The sequence below is a fragment of the Bos taurus genome, chromosome 27, assembly GCF_002263795.3.
Source record: "Bos taurus isolate L1 Dominette 01449 registration number 42190680 breed Hereford chromosome 27, ARS-UCD2.0, whole genome shotgun sequence".
Classification (NCBI taxonomy): Eukaryota; Metazoa; Chordata; class Mammalia; order Artiodactyla; family Bovidae; genus Bos; species Bos taurus.
Window position 1 is genome coordinate 34,102,207 of NC_037354.1, and position 13,712 is coordinate 34,115,918.

Below are 13,712 nucleotides of genomic sequence, written 5' to 3' on the forward strand. Positions count from 1 at the left end.
GCTGCTCTCTGGGCAGGTGGGAAGTGCTTATTTTCATGGTGAAGCAGTCAGGGTAAAGATAAGGGAAATTGATCTGTGTGTCTCAGTGCAGTGAGTGACCCACCTTTCTGTGGGCTCTGTTTGAAATCTGGGTATTTGTGACAATTCCACCTCTGATTCACAGAACTGTTTAGGGGAGGAGGTTTGGTGGTTGGGAGAGGAGTAGGGTCTCGCTAATGTGAAAGGTACATATATTTGTGGTCCAAAGAGAATTTTCTCAGGACTTAGTGGCTTGTGAGCATTTTTGAAGATTCAACACAGACATCAAGATAGCGGTTATCTCTGAGGGGTGGGGCTGGGATTCTATCTACCAGAGAGGGGCACAGAGGGCTTCTAAGAAATAGGATCGATAGTGGGTGATTTCTTAATCTGGATGATGAGTGCAAGGTTTCCACTCAGCCATTAGTTTTTAAAATGCTCTCATATGTTTTTGTATACTCTTCTTTTTGTATCGAGTCCCCTAATGTATAAAGTTTTGAAGGAAAAAACAACACAGCTTTACAACACTGTTGGAAACACACTCACGTTTCTTTTCTTTTTTCATCTGATTTAGGTGAGCATAGCCACCCCAAAGCAGAAACCCAAAACTCCGTTTTGCTTCGGTAAGTCCTGAGCAGAGGATGGGTTTTCTGAACACTCCTCCAGCAGCTTCCTCTTTTGCGTGGAGACGGTCCTGTGATCGATCACATGTGACTTGTACCGTGTGTGTATGAGGGACCGCTGTCCCAGCCATATCCCTGGGTGTCACATGATCTTCCTTTCCCTGGTCTCCCTGCGAAGATTGTTAATAACATAAGATGGAGGCACAGGCGCCCATGATGTCTCAGTTCTCCTGGCTCTCTGCAGGGCAGGGTGCCAGGTATCTACCGGAAGTCTTAAGGAACCTTTAACTCAGCAGAGGAATGGTACAGAGACTTGAGGGAACTAGGGAATGTTCTACTGAAAGTCTTACTGCCAATGAATGATGGCTGGGGGTGCCCCAGGAAGCAGAGCCGCTCAGTGGATGCAGGTCACTGAAGCATCAGTATTTAACTGGCTTCTACTGCCTTGTCGGTGCTGTACTAAGTGCTATGAGCAGAAGCTAACAAATAGCTTCTGTTTTATGTCTGGGGTGTAAGCGCCGCGAAGGCAGGGATGGTCCCCGGCTTTGTCACTGGTATATCCCCAGCACTTAGCGTGTGCTTCCTGGCACAAAGCGGTTGCTCAGTAAATATTCTCTGAAGGAATGAGGGGATGAACTCACCCGATGCTCACCTCCTCCAGTTCTAGCTTATTTTTGCCAGGAGAGTAACATGGTCATTTAAGCTGTCCTCTTTTCCCACTCAGGTTGGTTCAAACTTCTTTGCACACTTTCTCCCACTTCCTTCAACTATCATTGCCAAGCTCAAAAATCGGACTCTCAGATTTTGTGGTCAGCAGATCTAAAAAGAAAAAAAAAAGAAGAAGAAGAAGAACCCAGAAGTAAATTGTTGACCTCATAGAGTGCTGGGGAAGGACCAGGTTGAAAATGGGGTCTCAAAGTCACAGACTTGAACCCAGGCAACCTTAGTTCCATGTCTCAACCACAGACAAGACCCCTAACCCGGGTCAGTTCAGTTAGTGGAAACCAGGAGCATGGGGGCCAAGCTTGCATGTGTATTATCATGACTGTCCAGCGTTCAGCACCTTGGAAAAGCTGTCCAGGCGTGTGTCTGGTGGATGGTGAATGAGCCGCCTTTCTGCACAGCAGCACACCAAGGCCATTAGTGTTGTCTTGTGGCCAATGGAGTAATAATCCACATTTTTTTTTGAGATTGAGAGTGCTCTGCTTCCCAGATACTCCCAGGTGACTTTGCACCATGCGGAACATCTTGGTCTCTTTGGCGGGAATCCTCTGCCCTGCTACACCAAACATCTTAGTTCTGGTGTGTGTGTTCTGACCTGGATTCTTCTCTCTTCGTCCCATACCTTTTGCAGTCATCAATGCCCTCTCGCAGAGGTATTTTCTTCAAGCCAACGACCAGAAAGATCTGAAGGACTGGGTGGAAGCCTTGAACCAAGCCAGCAAAATCACCGTACGTATGATCCTTCTCCTTTCCGGTGAGAGTCTTTCTGCAGTTGGCACGTTTCGGGTGGGGAGTGGCCCGGATGGCGACGGGGACTTTCTCAGGACCCGTTCCAGACCGGTTCCCCTACTTCTTCGTACACCTTGGCCAACTAGCCGCAAGTTGAGCTGAGAGCCTGAGTCTGAATCAGGTTTGAGGGGAAGTTTATGGGGGTGTCCCCGCTGTGCTTCCTGGGAGGGCTCCCAGGCGGTCGTGGTTTGGGTCATTCTGGGATGCTGATTCAGAATGTGGTGGGATTGGAAAATGGAGTGCTGACTCTGAGAAACAGATTAGAGGAAACTCACATGAGGGGGGAAGTCGGAACTTTTTCCTGGCTTGGGGGAGACTCTTCTGACTTTAAGAGGCCACCTGGGGACCAGTCCAGGCCATCCACTGACCTGTCCTGGGAAATCCTAACATTTATAAGCACCAGCTTGCTGGCTGTTCTATGAGGACTCTTGTTTTCCTTGACTTGGCTAACGAAGAACTCCTTTCTTCTTCCTTAGAAATACAGAAAAAGAAAGGGAGGTGGGTTGGAATAAGGAGAAGGGAAAACTGTTTCAGGGAAAAAAACTAGACCTTTAACCAATAATATAGGCCAACTTCTGGCATGTAAGCCACACTTTGCTGAAAAGCTTGATTTTCTGATATCTTCAGAAGTGCTAGCATTCTAGTGACTTCCAGTAAAAATCAGTATGTGCTGGGGAAGATTATTCTCCCCAGTACCTCAGGGTTCCCGTGAATAATTTCATAGAAGAAACCTGTACACTTATCCAGCACTTGTGATGCTGCCTCTGAGCAGAGTACAATTCAGTCATCGATGTGGTTTTGCTTGTTGGCTCGTTTTTCTGATAAACCTTGGTAAGGCAGTGAAAAGAGAGGGGAATGGTGGGGGTCTGTGAAGGGGGGTAACTGCTAACTCAGGCACGTCTGCTACCCACACGCTGTGTGTGTCTGCAGAATGCTGACTTTATTAAAGGTTTTCTTTGTTCATGTTGAAGTCTTCACCCTTCTGGGTCTTCCACACTGTGGGGAGTTTCTTTTAGTATCTAATATTTTCTTCTCATTCAGTGTTCTCTCTCTCTCTTTTTTTTTTTTTAAGTTTTTTTTTGTTTTTTTTTTGATGTGGATGATTTTTAAAAGTCTTTATTGAATTTGTTATAGTATTGCTCCTGTTTTATGTTTTGGTTCTTTGGCTGCAAGGCATGTGGGATCTTAGCTTGGGAAGCTAAGATCCAGTCGTACCCCCTGCATTGGAAGGTGAGGTCTTAAGCACTGAACCACCAGGGAAGACCCCAGGGTGTCCTCTCTTGGACCTGCCTGCTGAACTGGACTACACAGACTGGGAGGCAGCGGGGGGCCTCTTTTTCCTGCTTTTGTGCCTTGAGCGTGGAGTTGCTCCAAGCGGCTAGTTCCACGCCCTCTTTCTGCCTGCTGGGATGGCCCAGCCTCTGCAGGGCTCCATAACCTCTAGGGTCCCCCTGACTTGCCTCTGCTCTATTTATACCTCTCTTCACTCCTCCTGCCAAAGATCCTGTGGGACAGAAGGAAGAGGAGGGGTACCTGACTTCCTCATTACGGGCAAATTTCTCTTAGTGCACCTCGTGTGCAAAGTGAAGCATCTTGGGGACAGGGGATGCAGAGATGAAAGACACAGACCCTGTATCCAGCGGGGCTTTCTCACCGGCCACACTGTTCACCCTTCACATCACTCCTGTGAGGCGGCTGCTTTCACTGCCATTTTTATGATGAGGAAAACGGAAATCAGAGTCTTGCCCTAAGTCTGCTAAGTCTCTTCAGTAGTGTCCAACTCTGTGCAACCCCATAGACAGTAGGCAGCCCACCAGGCTCCCCCGTCCCTGGGATTCTCCAGGCAAGAACACTGGAGTGGGTTTCCATTTTCTTCTCCAATGCATGAAAGTGAAAAGTGAAAGTGAAGTTGTTCAGTCGTGTCCGACTCTTCACGACCCCATGGACTGCAGCCTACCAGGCTCCTCCATCCATGGGATTTTCCAGGCAAGAGTTCTGGAGTGGGTTGCCATTGCCCTAAGTCTGGAGTTTGCTAAATGACAGAGCTGAGATTCAAGCCTAGGACCTTCTGACTTCTGAGACCTGGAAGGGTTTATAAAAATATGAAAAACAAGCAGCAGATGTAAAAGAAGTTAGATGACATACCACTTTCACATTCATGGCTTCTTGTTAGCCTCATGAAAACCTCAAGTAGGGAGGGCAGGAGTGATCATCTGGTTTATAAACGAGGCAGTGGAAATGTCTGGAGATCAGAGTGACCCGCCCAGGTTCAGGAGCCAGTAACCACAGATCACTGGTCACTGAGTGCTAGGTCACTGAGTCCTTATGATTGAAGATAACGGTCAGCATATGGTATTCAGCCAAAAGTGCAGACGCCAAGGGGGAAAGGGGTGGAGTGAATTGGGAGACTGGGATTGACATGTACACTACCATGTATAAAATAGATAACTAATGAGAACCTACTATATAGCACAGGGGGCTCTATTCAGTGCCCTTCGGTGACCTAAATAGGGAGGAAATGCAATAAAGAGGAGATATCTGTGTACAGATAGCTGACTCACTTTGCCGTACAGCAGAAACTAACACAACATTGTAAAGCAACCATATACTCCAATAAACATTTTTTAAAAAATAAAAAATTGGGTTTGCTCAGAGTAGTAGTATTCCTGTATTAGTTTCCTAAGGGCTGTTGCAAAAGGTGGATTGCTTAGAGAAACAGAAATGTATTCTCCCACAGTCCTGAGAAGTCTGACATCAGGGTGTCGGCAAGGCCCTCCATGTACCCGTTGAAGGCTCAAGGGGAGAATACTTCCCTGCCCTTTCTAGCCCTCAGAGGCTTCCCTGGTTTGTCCTGCATCCCTCCACTTCTGCCTCCGTCACTGTGGGGCCTGCGTGTCTGTATGGCCCCTCCTCTTAGGAAGACGTGAGTCATTGCACTTAAGTGAAGTGAAGTGAAGTCGCTCAGTCGTGTCCGACTCTTTGTGACCCCATGGACTGTAGCCCACCAGGCTCCTCCATCCATGGAATTTTCTAGGCAAGAGTACTGGAGTGGGTTGCCATTTCCTTCTCCAGGGGATCTTCCCGACCCTTTGTACTTAGGACCCACCCTAAGCCAGCATCAGTTCAGTTCAGTTGCTCAGTCGTGTCCGCCTCTGCGACCCCATGGACTGCAGCACGCCAGGCCTCCCTGTCCATCACCAACTCCCAGAGTTCACTCAAACTCACGTCCATTGAGGTGGTGATGCCATCCAACCATCTCATCCTCTGTTGTCCCCTTCTCCTCCCACCCTCAATCTTTCCCAGCATCAGGGGCTTTTCAAATGAGTCAGCTCATAGGGAGACATTATTCAACTCACTACATTTTTTCGAAAGGGTTAAAAACTGGACAGTGAAATTATAGCATACTTTCCCCTATCACAGTTAGACTATTCCTCATAGTCTTGCCCTGCCTGTGGGAAGAGAGTCCTTGCAAATTTCATTTCCTGTTGCAAATGGAACCCTGTGGATCTCCTCCATCAGGGCACCCTTCACCAGAGAGGGGACGGGATGGTGGAAGAGGGGCCTGTTTCACTGGGATCTTGGGAGACAGACAAGCCAAGAGGATGTCCTTGTTTTCAAGACCTGGTACATGGTTATTGGTGAGTTTGTTCTCTGCAGGCTGATTCACTGTCAGGAAGTGTAAGCTGTTTTGGAGAGCCAGGCAATTGGTCAGAGGGAGCCGATGATGCAGGGGTGTGAGCAGTGATAACCAGCAGTTCTCTGGGTGGGCTGACGGGTCGAGAGGCAACACGACAACCAAGCTGCCAGGGGTCCTTTCCCGGCCGTCGTGAACTCTGAAAGGCTACTCCCCTCCTCCTTAGCTGGGTTTCAGGAATTCATTGGTAGTGGTTTTTAGCAGTGGCGATGACTTTTAACGAGCTTTTGTTTACCTCATATGTGAAATAGAGAAACAGATGCCTGGCTGGTAAAGTGGCCTGAGATGAGTAGTAATGCAGAAAGAGAGGAGTACTTCCTCCGCCTGGCACTGAGTAGAGGCCCAAAGCAACTGTTGTCTCAGAAGGAAAAGAGAGGGGGTGTTTCTGGCCTCATCTGGAGAGGTGGTGGGCAGAGGTCACCCTTCTTCCTGTCCTCTTTCTGGGGCCCCAGTTTTGATCACGATGGTCTTACTCCTTTGAATTAGATACATAGGGGTGTGGTCCTTCATTCCCATCCTTAGCAGGCAGAGTTAGTTCTCCTATGGCCCTGAGCTGTGAACTCCCCCCACCCCACTTCCTGGCTTACAGTAGTTTTTGAAAATTAATTAGGCTGCTCCAGGTCATGTACTGATGTGAGAGTTGGACTATAAAGAAAGCTGAGCACTGAAAAATTGATGCTTTTGAACTATGGTGTTGGAGAGGATGCTTGAGAGTCCCTTGGACTGCAAGGAGATCCAACCAGTCCATCCTAAAGGAGATCAGTCCTGAGTATTCACTGGAAGGACTGATGATGAAGCTGAAACTCCAATACTTTGGCCACCTGATGCGAAGAACTGACTCATTGGAAAAGACTCTGGTGCTGGGAAAGATTGAAGGCAGGAGGAGAAGGGGACGACAGGATGAGATGGTTGGATGGCATCACCGACTCAATGGACATGAATTTTAGTAAACTCTGGGAGTTGGTGATGGACAGGGAGGCCTGACATGCTTCAGTCCATGGGATTGCAAAGAGTTGGACATGACTGAGCGACTGAACTGACTGAGATCTTGGTTGCAGCATGTGGGATCTAGTTTCCTGACCAGGAATCGAATCCAGGCCCCCTGTATTGGGAGTGTGGAATCTTAGTCACTGGAGCACCAGGGAAGTCTTGCAATAGTGTTTTTGTTTTTCTTTTTTAAACTTTTTTTTTTTTTACAGTTTTTAAAGGTTACTTTCCATTTAAATGATTACAAAATATTGGCTATATTTCCCATGTTGTATAATATATCCTTGAGCTGTGAGCTCTTGAAAGATCTGGATTCTTAGGTCTTTCTAGCTTCCAAGGCTGTAGAAGAAGTGAAACAGGATGTTAGGTTTTCTTTTGGGGTCTGCAGTTACTTTCCTGGCAGACTCACATGGGGTCTTGGGGCCTTGTGAAGGACAGGCTTTGTGGTGTGGTGGGGACTGAACCAGCAGAGTTCAGGGACTTGGTCTCTGCTTAGATGTTAATATTCATCATGGCTTTGGGCAAATGATTGGACTGCTCTGGGCCTCTCTGGTGATGAAAGATTTTCCTATAAATGAGAAATGGACAAAGAGGAAGAAAAGTGGCAACATGAATGAGGATAAGTGACCCCGGGTTGGGAAGATGGTCAGGACTGGGACGAACTGAGGAATCTGTTCCCCATCCAAAGATTGAACTGCTGCTTTGCTGGAAAACAAGATTGTTTTGTATGAAATATTTCAGATTTTAATTGCAGGTTGAAAAACATACTGGATAGGACAGACGAGACACGGTCGGGGCAAGCCTGCCTTTGGACCACCAGCAACCTGTGGTCTCAAACGTGCCCTAAAAATTCTGTGACTCTCTGATCAGCTGGAGAGGATCAAAGATAAATCATTTTGCAGGAGGGTGATATTTGTAAGTGCTAGTACCGTTAATAAAAAGTTATTAAACCCCTGTGTCCAGTGGTTAAGAGTCCACCTGCCAATGCAGGAGATACAGGTTTGATCCCTGGTCCTGGAAGATCCCACGTGCCATAGGACAGCTAAGCCAGTGCGTCACAATTACTGAGCCCAAGCGCTGTAGCTTTTGAACCCGCATGTTGCAAATACTGAAGCCCACACACCTAGATCCCAAGCTTTGCAACACGAGAAGCCACCACAATTAGAAGCCCAAGCACCATAAGGAAGCATAGGCCTGGCTCACTGCAACTAGAGAAAGCCTATGCAACAGTGAAGACTCAGAACGGCCGAAAAAATGTAAATTAATTAATTTTAAAAAAGTTTACTTAGAATATCTTAATTAAAAACTTTTGTATTTTTATTCATATTTTAAGTGTTTGAATTTATATCCTCTCATCGTTTGATGACCATGATAACTCTATGACTGTGCCACTCATTTAGTGACAGGTCAGAGGTTACACCCCAAACCCTGGGACATGCTCCCCAAGTCCTGTACCAGATGCCACAGGCGTCTCACCTACTGCCAAGCATCCTTTCTCCCGTCTTTATGTTCCTGGCTCCTTTTCATCCTCCAGGGCACTGTTTGAGCATCTCTTTCCCCTGGAGACTTACACCAACCGTGCCCACAATGCCAATCAGTCCCCTTTAGTAGTTGCCCTGCTGTCAGTCTCAGCTCCTGTTTATTGTCTTCAAGGCACTCACCACAATTTGTAATTATTCTGACTGTTAGTCTTGCTGTATGTTTGCGATCAGTCTCCCTGATCAGCATGGACATGGAGTGTGTCTGTGTTTGCTGGTTTATCTTTGGTCTCTAGCCAGGCAGGGGCTGACTCACTCAGAGTAGGTGCTCAGCGCATTTGTTGAGTAAGTGTGTGGCTCTGTGTGTGTGTGTGTGTGTGGTGGGAGTGGTTTGCTGAATTCCTCATATCCAGGTTTGGATGGATGGAAGGACATGGGGGGAAGGGGTATCTTACTATAACTTGGCGCGTTAACTTCCTTCTTCCTCCCCGCCTCCTTGGTCACTTCCCTGCTTTCTCTGGGCTTTCCTCCCCAGTTAACCACACTGTCGTTCTTCCCAGGTACCCAAAGCTGGGAACCTGCCCCTGACGACCGAAGTTCTCAAGAGCTTAGCAACTCCTCTGGCCTTAGAGAAGAAGCCACAGGTGGCCTACAAGACAGAGATCATCGGAGGGGTGGTGGTACACACGCCCATCAACCAGGTGCTGGGGCCTGGGGCTGCCAGGCTGGGGCACGGGGGGTCCGGGGGTGTCCATGGTGTGTCAGTGACATGACAGGAGAGCAGGACCAAGGAAAGGGCAGGGGTGGGGGAGCCCGTGTATGTGGGGTGATGGAGAATACAGACAGTGCAGAGACGAGGCCGCTGCATCTGAAGCTCTGTGGCCAGGATGGCTCTGCATCACCCACGAGGACTGGCACCTGTGAAGCCCGTGGGAAGCAGGGCCGAGGGTGGCTGGCAACAAGCTCACTGTGCCTCTGCCTCGTCTGGTTTGCTTTGGCAGCCTTTCCCTTTCTCCTGGGTCTGCCCGCCCTCCCCAGCCTTGCTCTGTGAAAGCACCCTGTACAGTGCCTGCCCAAGGCAAAAGTTTACTTTCTGGTTTATTTCTTATTTGACTGCCCTCGTGGGCCAAGAGGAAGAGGTGACTGGCCAGGGCTGCTGGGGAAGGCAGGTGGGGCCGTGTCAAGAGCAGGGAGGCGCTAACTCTGCCGTCCCCGTTTCCATGTAGAACGGCGGGGATGGGCAGGAAGTGGGTGAGCCCGGCTCCCACGCCATCCTTCGGAGGTCTCAGAGTTACATCCCCACGACCGGCTGCCGAGGTCCCACCGGGCCGCCCCTCATCAAAAGCGGCTACTGTGTGAAGCAAGGGAACGTGGTGAGTGTCCGCGAGGGGAACTGAAGGGGGTTCTGGGGATCCCCGGAGCCAGTGGGTGTGGGCGAGCCCTAGGGGAGGGCAGATTGCTGGGAGGAGGGTGGAGCCGGCCACGCCCACACCGGCCGATTCCTGGAGGGGCTCAAAGGAAATGAGCGCCCTGCTGTCCGAGGTGCTCCCAGGCGTTTCCGCAGAGGAAGAAATCCTTGGCTCCTCACCCCGGTCCCCCAAGCTGGGAGCCTGGCCTTTGCGGTTCCCAGGAGCTTAGGACCAGAATGCACCCCTGGGGCCTCTTCTAACATTCTGCTCTCCACCCTCTATTGCAGCGCAAGAGCTGGAAGCGGCGCTTCTTTGCGCTGGATGACTTTACCATCTGCTACTTCAAGTGTGAGCAGGTTTGTCGTGGCTCTGGGGCCCTCAGGAGACCGAGGGGGCTCACACACAGGTGTGTGTGTGTGTGTGTGTGTGTACGCGCGCATGTGTGTGAACAGAGATGTGGGCACACAGATTCATCTGTGTGCTGGGAGTGTGCGGCATCTTAGCTCCGTCCACCTGGTGTGGGCAGCTTTGCCATGAAATTAAAGTGGCCTTAATGAACTCCCTCCCTGTGTGTGCTGAGACCCGCAGAGCATCTTAGATTTTTTTTTTTTCCTCCTCTTTTGATTGTTTCGGGACCTTGTCTTGTTTGCAGCCTGGTTTCAGCCAGTCATGTCTGATGATAATGGCCGGCTGGTCCCAGCGTGGCCTTGGGCAGACAGCCTCATTCACTCTGTCTCCCCGTTTCCTCCCCCAGGACCGAGAACCACTTCGTACCATATTCCTCAAGGATGTTCTCAAGACCCACGAGTGTCTGGTCAAGTCTGGGTAATTGTCTCTGCTTCTTCTTCTCTGGTCAGAACCCCATATGCCATCTTAGCTCTCCCGTTACTCCCTGTCTGAGGCTCTGTTCCAGAGCCTTCCTTTAAGAGCAGGAGGACTTTGTCTCTCTGACATCTGTGGCTGCCTGTCTCCATCCAAGTGGTCACAGCTGCAAGATGGTGCACTGGGCCAACCTGCCCACTTCCCAGCCCTTTACTCTCACTGCTCAGATGAGCCTATGTAACACTGTTCTTATGGAGGAAAAGAAAGAATATGGAACAGAGGAGAGAGAGGTCCTTCTCAGGCGTCGGATGCTCATTGCCCAGGAGGACTGACCCTCGGGGGGAGGGGGGCACTGTACCCTTAGTAACTCACTTTTTAGCACATTTGCTCAGAGCCCTGTTTGTACCAGTGCCTCTGACCTGAATTGTTATGCCTTTTCTCTTCTCTTCCTTTTGACAAAATCCTTGATACCTTCTTTAAAAAACAAAATTTATTTATTTTTGGCCGTGTTGGGTCTTTATTGCTGTGTGGGCTTTTGTCTAGTCATGGCCAGCACGGGCTACTCTGTAGTTGTGGTGCACACACAGGCTTTTCATTCTGGTGGCTTCTGTTGTTGTGGCGCACAGGCTGTAGCACATGCAGGCTTCAGTAATTAGGCTCGTGGGCTCAGTAGTTCTGGTTCCTGGGCTCCAGAGCACAGGCTCAATCGTTACGGCTTAGTTGCTCCATGGCATGTGGGATCTTTCCAGATCAGGGGTTGTCTCCTACATTGGCAGGTGGATTCTTTACCACGGAGCCATCAGGGAGGTCCCCTGTTGTCTTCGTAACATAGGGCTGATTCACGGCAATGCTGTCGGGCAGGAAGAAGAAGTATTTTTTAAGCTGTTCCTCTTTCCTCCAGGAAATGGTTACCTTTCCAGGGCCACGGAGGGCAGCACGAATTTCGGACCTGGGGCCCATTCAGTGGCTCTCCCATATCCGGCACCCATACCGGCGCCCTTGGAGCCAAGCTTTAGAGACCCAGGGGCATCTGGGCTCCTGGCGGTCCTCGCTCGGCCCTCCGTCAGCAGTCTGCAGGGGCAGTTCGCTGTATCTCCCTCCCACGGACTGTGCGTGCAGAGCCAGTGTCACCAGGGGAGCTGTTGACGGCAGGCTGACTGTTCTCACATGAAGGCGTGGGAGGGTCTTGCATGAAAGCGAGGTGAGCTGTGGCCCACGGAAGTGGGGACTGTCGTGAGCCTTGCAAACAGCAGTTGCAGAGTTTAGAAGATAAGGAAAGTTCCCACCGACAGATTATCATTTGTGAGAGCAGCTACAGATGGAAGTTCCAGAAGTGTGGCTCCGGAGCTGACCGTGGGTGGAGGAGAGATGGGACTTGTTCCTGACCCCGGAGGCCTATGCAGGTCAACAGGCGGGCTCGGGTGGCTTAGAGAACCCAGATAATGTTGGGTCCTGAGAGCGCTTCACACTTCACCTGAGACGCTGACCGGCAGAGTCAGACTGAACTGTGGGAAAGAGAACTGAGAGACAGGCAGATCCCCGGGGAAGGAAGCTCCCAGACTCTGCAGGTTCCAGGCCTGTGAGACTAGGCTTCTCCCCAGCCCAGTCAAGGGGGTTCTGGGCACCTGGATAGTCAGTTAATGTTTGTTGAATTGAATTGAATTAAAAGGCTTCATAGGAGAAGGAAATGGCAACCCACTCCAGTATACTTGCCTGGAGAATCCCATGGACAGAGGAGCCTGGTGGGCTACAGTCCATGGGGTTGCAAAGAGTCGGACACGACTGAAGCAACTGAGCACAAAAGGCTTCATACAGCCTGAGAAATGAGAAATGGATGCAAAAAGGGTGGGGATTTCCTCCCAGTTTTGCTTTTTCCTCCCCAGCAGTTGATTACATGACTGTATGTACGTGCATGAATAGTTTGAAAGGTTAAACCACTTTAGCCAGAAGGAAGTGCCATCTCCTCTCAGATACTCAGAAAGGGACTACAATAGCTAATGACATGCATTTCAGATGAGCACCGTGTGACTTTCTCGTTGCACCAGATGCCGCGTATAACTTACAACTGATCTTTGTGGTGATAAGCTTGCTAGAGACGGGCTTCTGATTTCCATTGTACAGCTGGAGTGCAAAGGCTCACAAAGTTTTAGACATATGCCTGAAATACCATTTCCCAGTGGAGTCAGGATCAGGCCCTAAGTCTATCTGACCCCCCCACCCCCACCCCATAGCTGTCCCCTCTCCTGGGGGTCTTTAATCTCATGCTTCTCTTTTGCCCACATGCCCCTGTCACTGGCCACACATCTGCCATTTCCTTCGAGGCCCTGATTCCTAAAGCCAGCCCTGTCTGTGATCAGTCCTGTCTTTTCTTTCTTACATTAAAAAAAAAATTTTGGCCGTGCCGCTCGGCATGTGGGATCTTAGCTCCCGGACCAGGGATGGAATCCATATTCCCTGTACAGGAAGTGCAGTCTTAACCGCTGGACCGCCAGGGATGTCCACCTGCAGTTAGTCCTTTCTTGGAATCATTCTAACTCTTGGCATGTAACACACACTTCAGTGTTTGACTCTATAGTTTTGCTTTTTAATGTTCTTTTATAGGGAAGGAGGTAGATCTCCTGCTCCTGTATGTTCCCCCAGAGACTGGACACACCAGGCAGGCGTTTCACCCTGGAAATCATTTCGGCCATTTGGAGGCTTGTGGCTAAGCATCAACTACTTCTAGCCTTCTTCCTTGCAGAAGTCAGAGCCCTCTTACAAACCTCACCCCCAGTTTGAAGCATCTTTAAATGGTCCACACTCTCCTTCCCTTTCTCCTCTTTCGCATCTAGCCCCCTTCTGAGAGCAGGGATTTGGTGACGTGAATATGGTTGCTGTGCGGATGGAGAAAGGCTTTGGAAATGAGAGATTTGGGTCCCTTAGGAGAGGCCTGGTGGTGGAGTAATTAAGAGTGTAGACTCTGGAATCAGACCCAGATTCATATCCTGACTCTACCGTTTACTTACTTCGGTGCCGTGGACCAGTCACAGAACCTCTTTGAGCCCGGGTTTCCCCAGTGGGGAAAGTCTTACTGCCTCATTGAATGGTGGTGAAGATTGGATGAAATAGCGCATCTCAAAACACAAAGACAGGGATTTCCATGTGGTTCAGTGGTTAAGACTCTGCACCA

General features: G+C 49.7%; 1 protein-coding gene across 4 annotated transcripts in view; it reads left to right on the forward strand.

The window, feature by feature from the left end:
* PLEKHA2 (pleckstrin homology domain containing A2) overlaps positions 1-13,712 on the forward strand; it is an 81,464-nt gene that overhangs the window by 55,943 nt on the left and 11,809 nt on the right. For all 4 annotated transcript variants that reach the window (NM_001427892.1, NM_001035383.2, NM_001427890.1 and 1 more), the window contains 6 exons: positions 593-641; positions 1,996-2,093; positions 8,873-9,013; positions 9,539-9,685; positions 10,009-10,077; positions 10,476-10,546. In NM_001427892.1, coding sequence (NP_001414821.1) covers positions 593-641; positions 1,996-2,093; positions 8,873-9,013; positions 9,539-9,685; positions 10,009-10,077; positions 10,476-10,546 — 575 coding nt within the window. The remainder of the gene's footprint in view (positions 1-592; positions 642-1,995; positions 2,094-8,872; positions 9,014-9,538; positions 9,686-10,008; positions 10,078-10,475; positions 10,547-13,712) is intronic.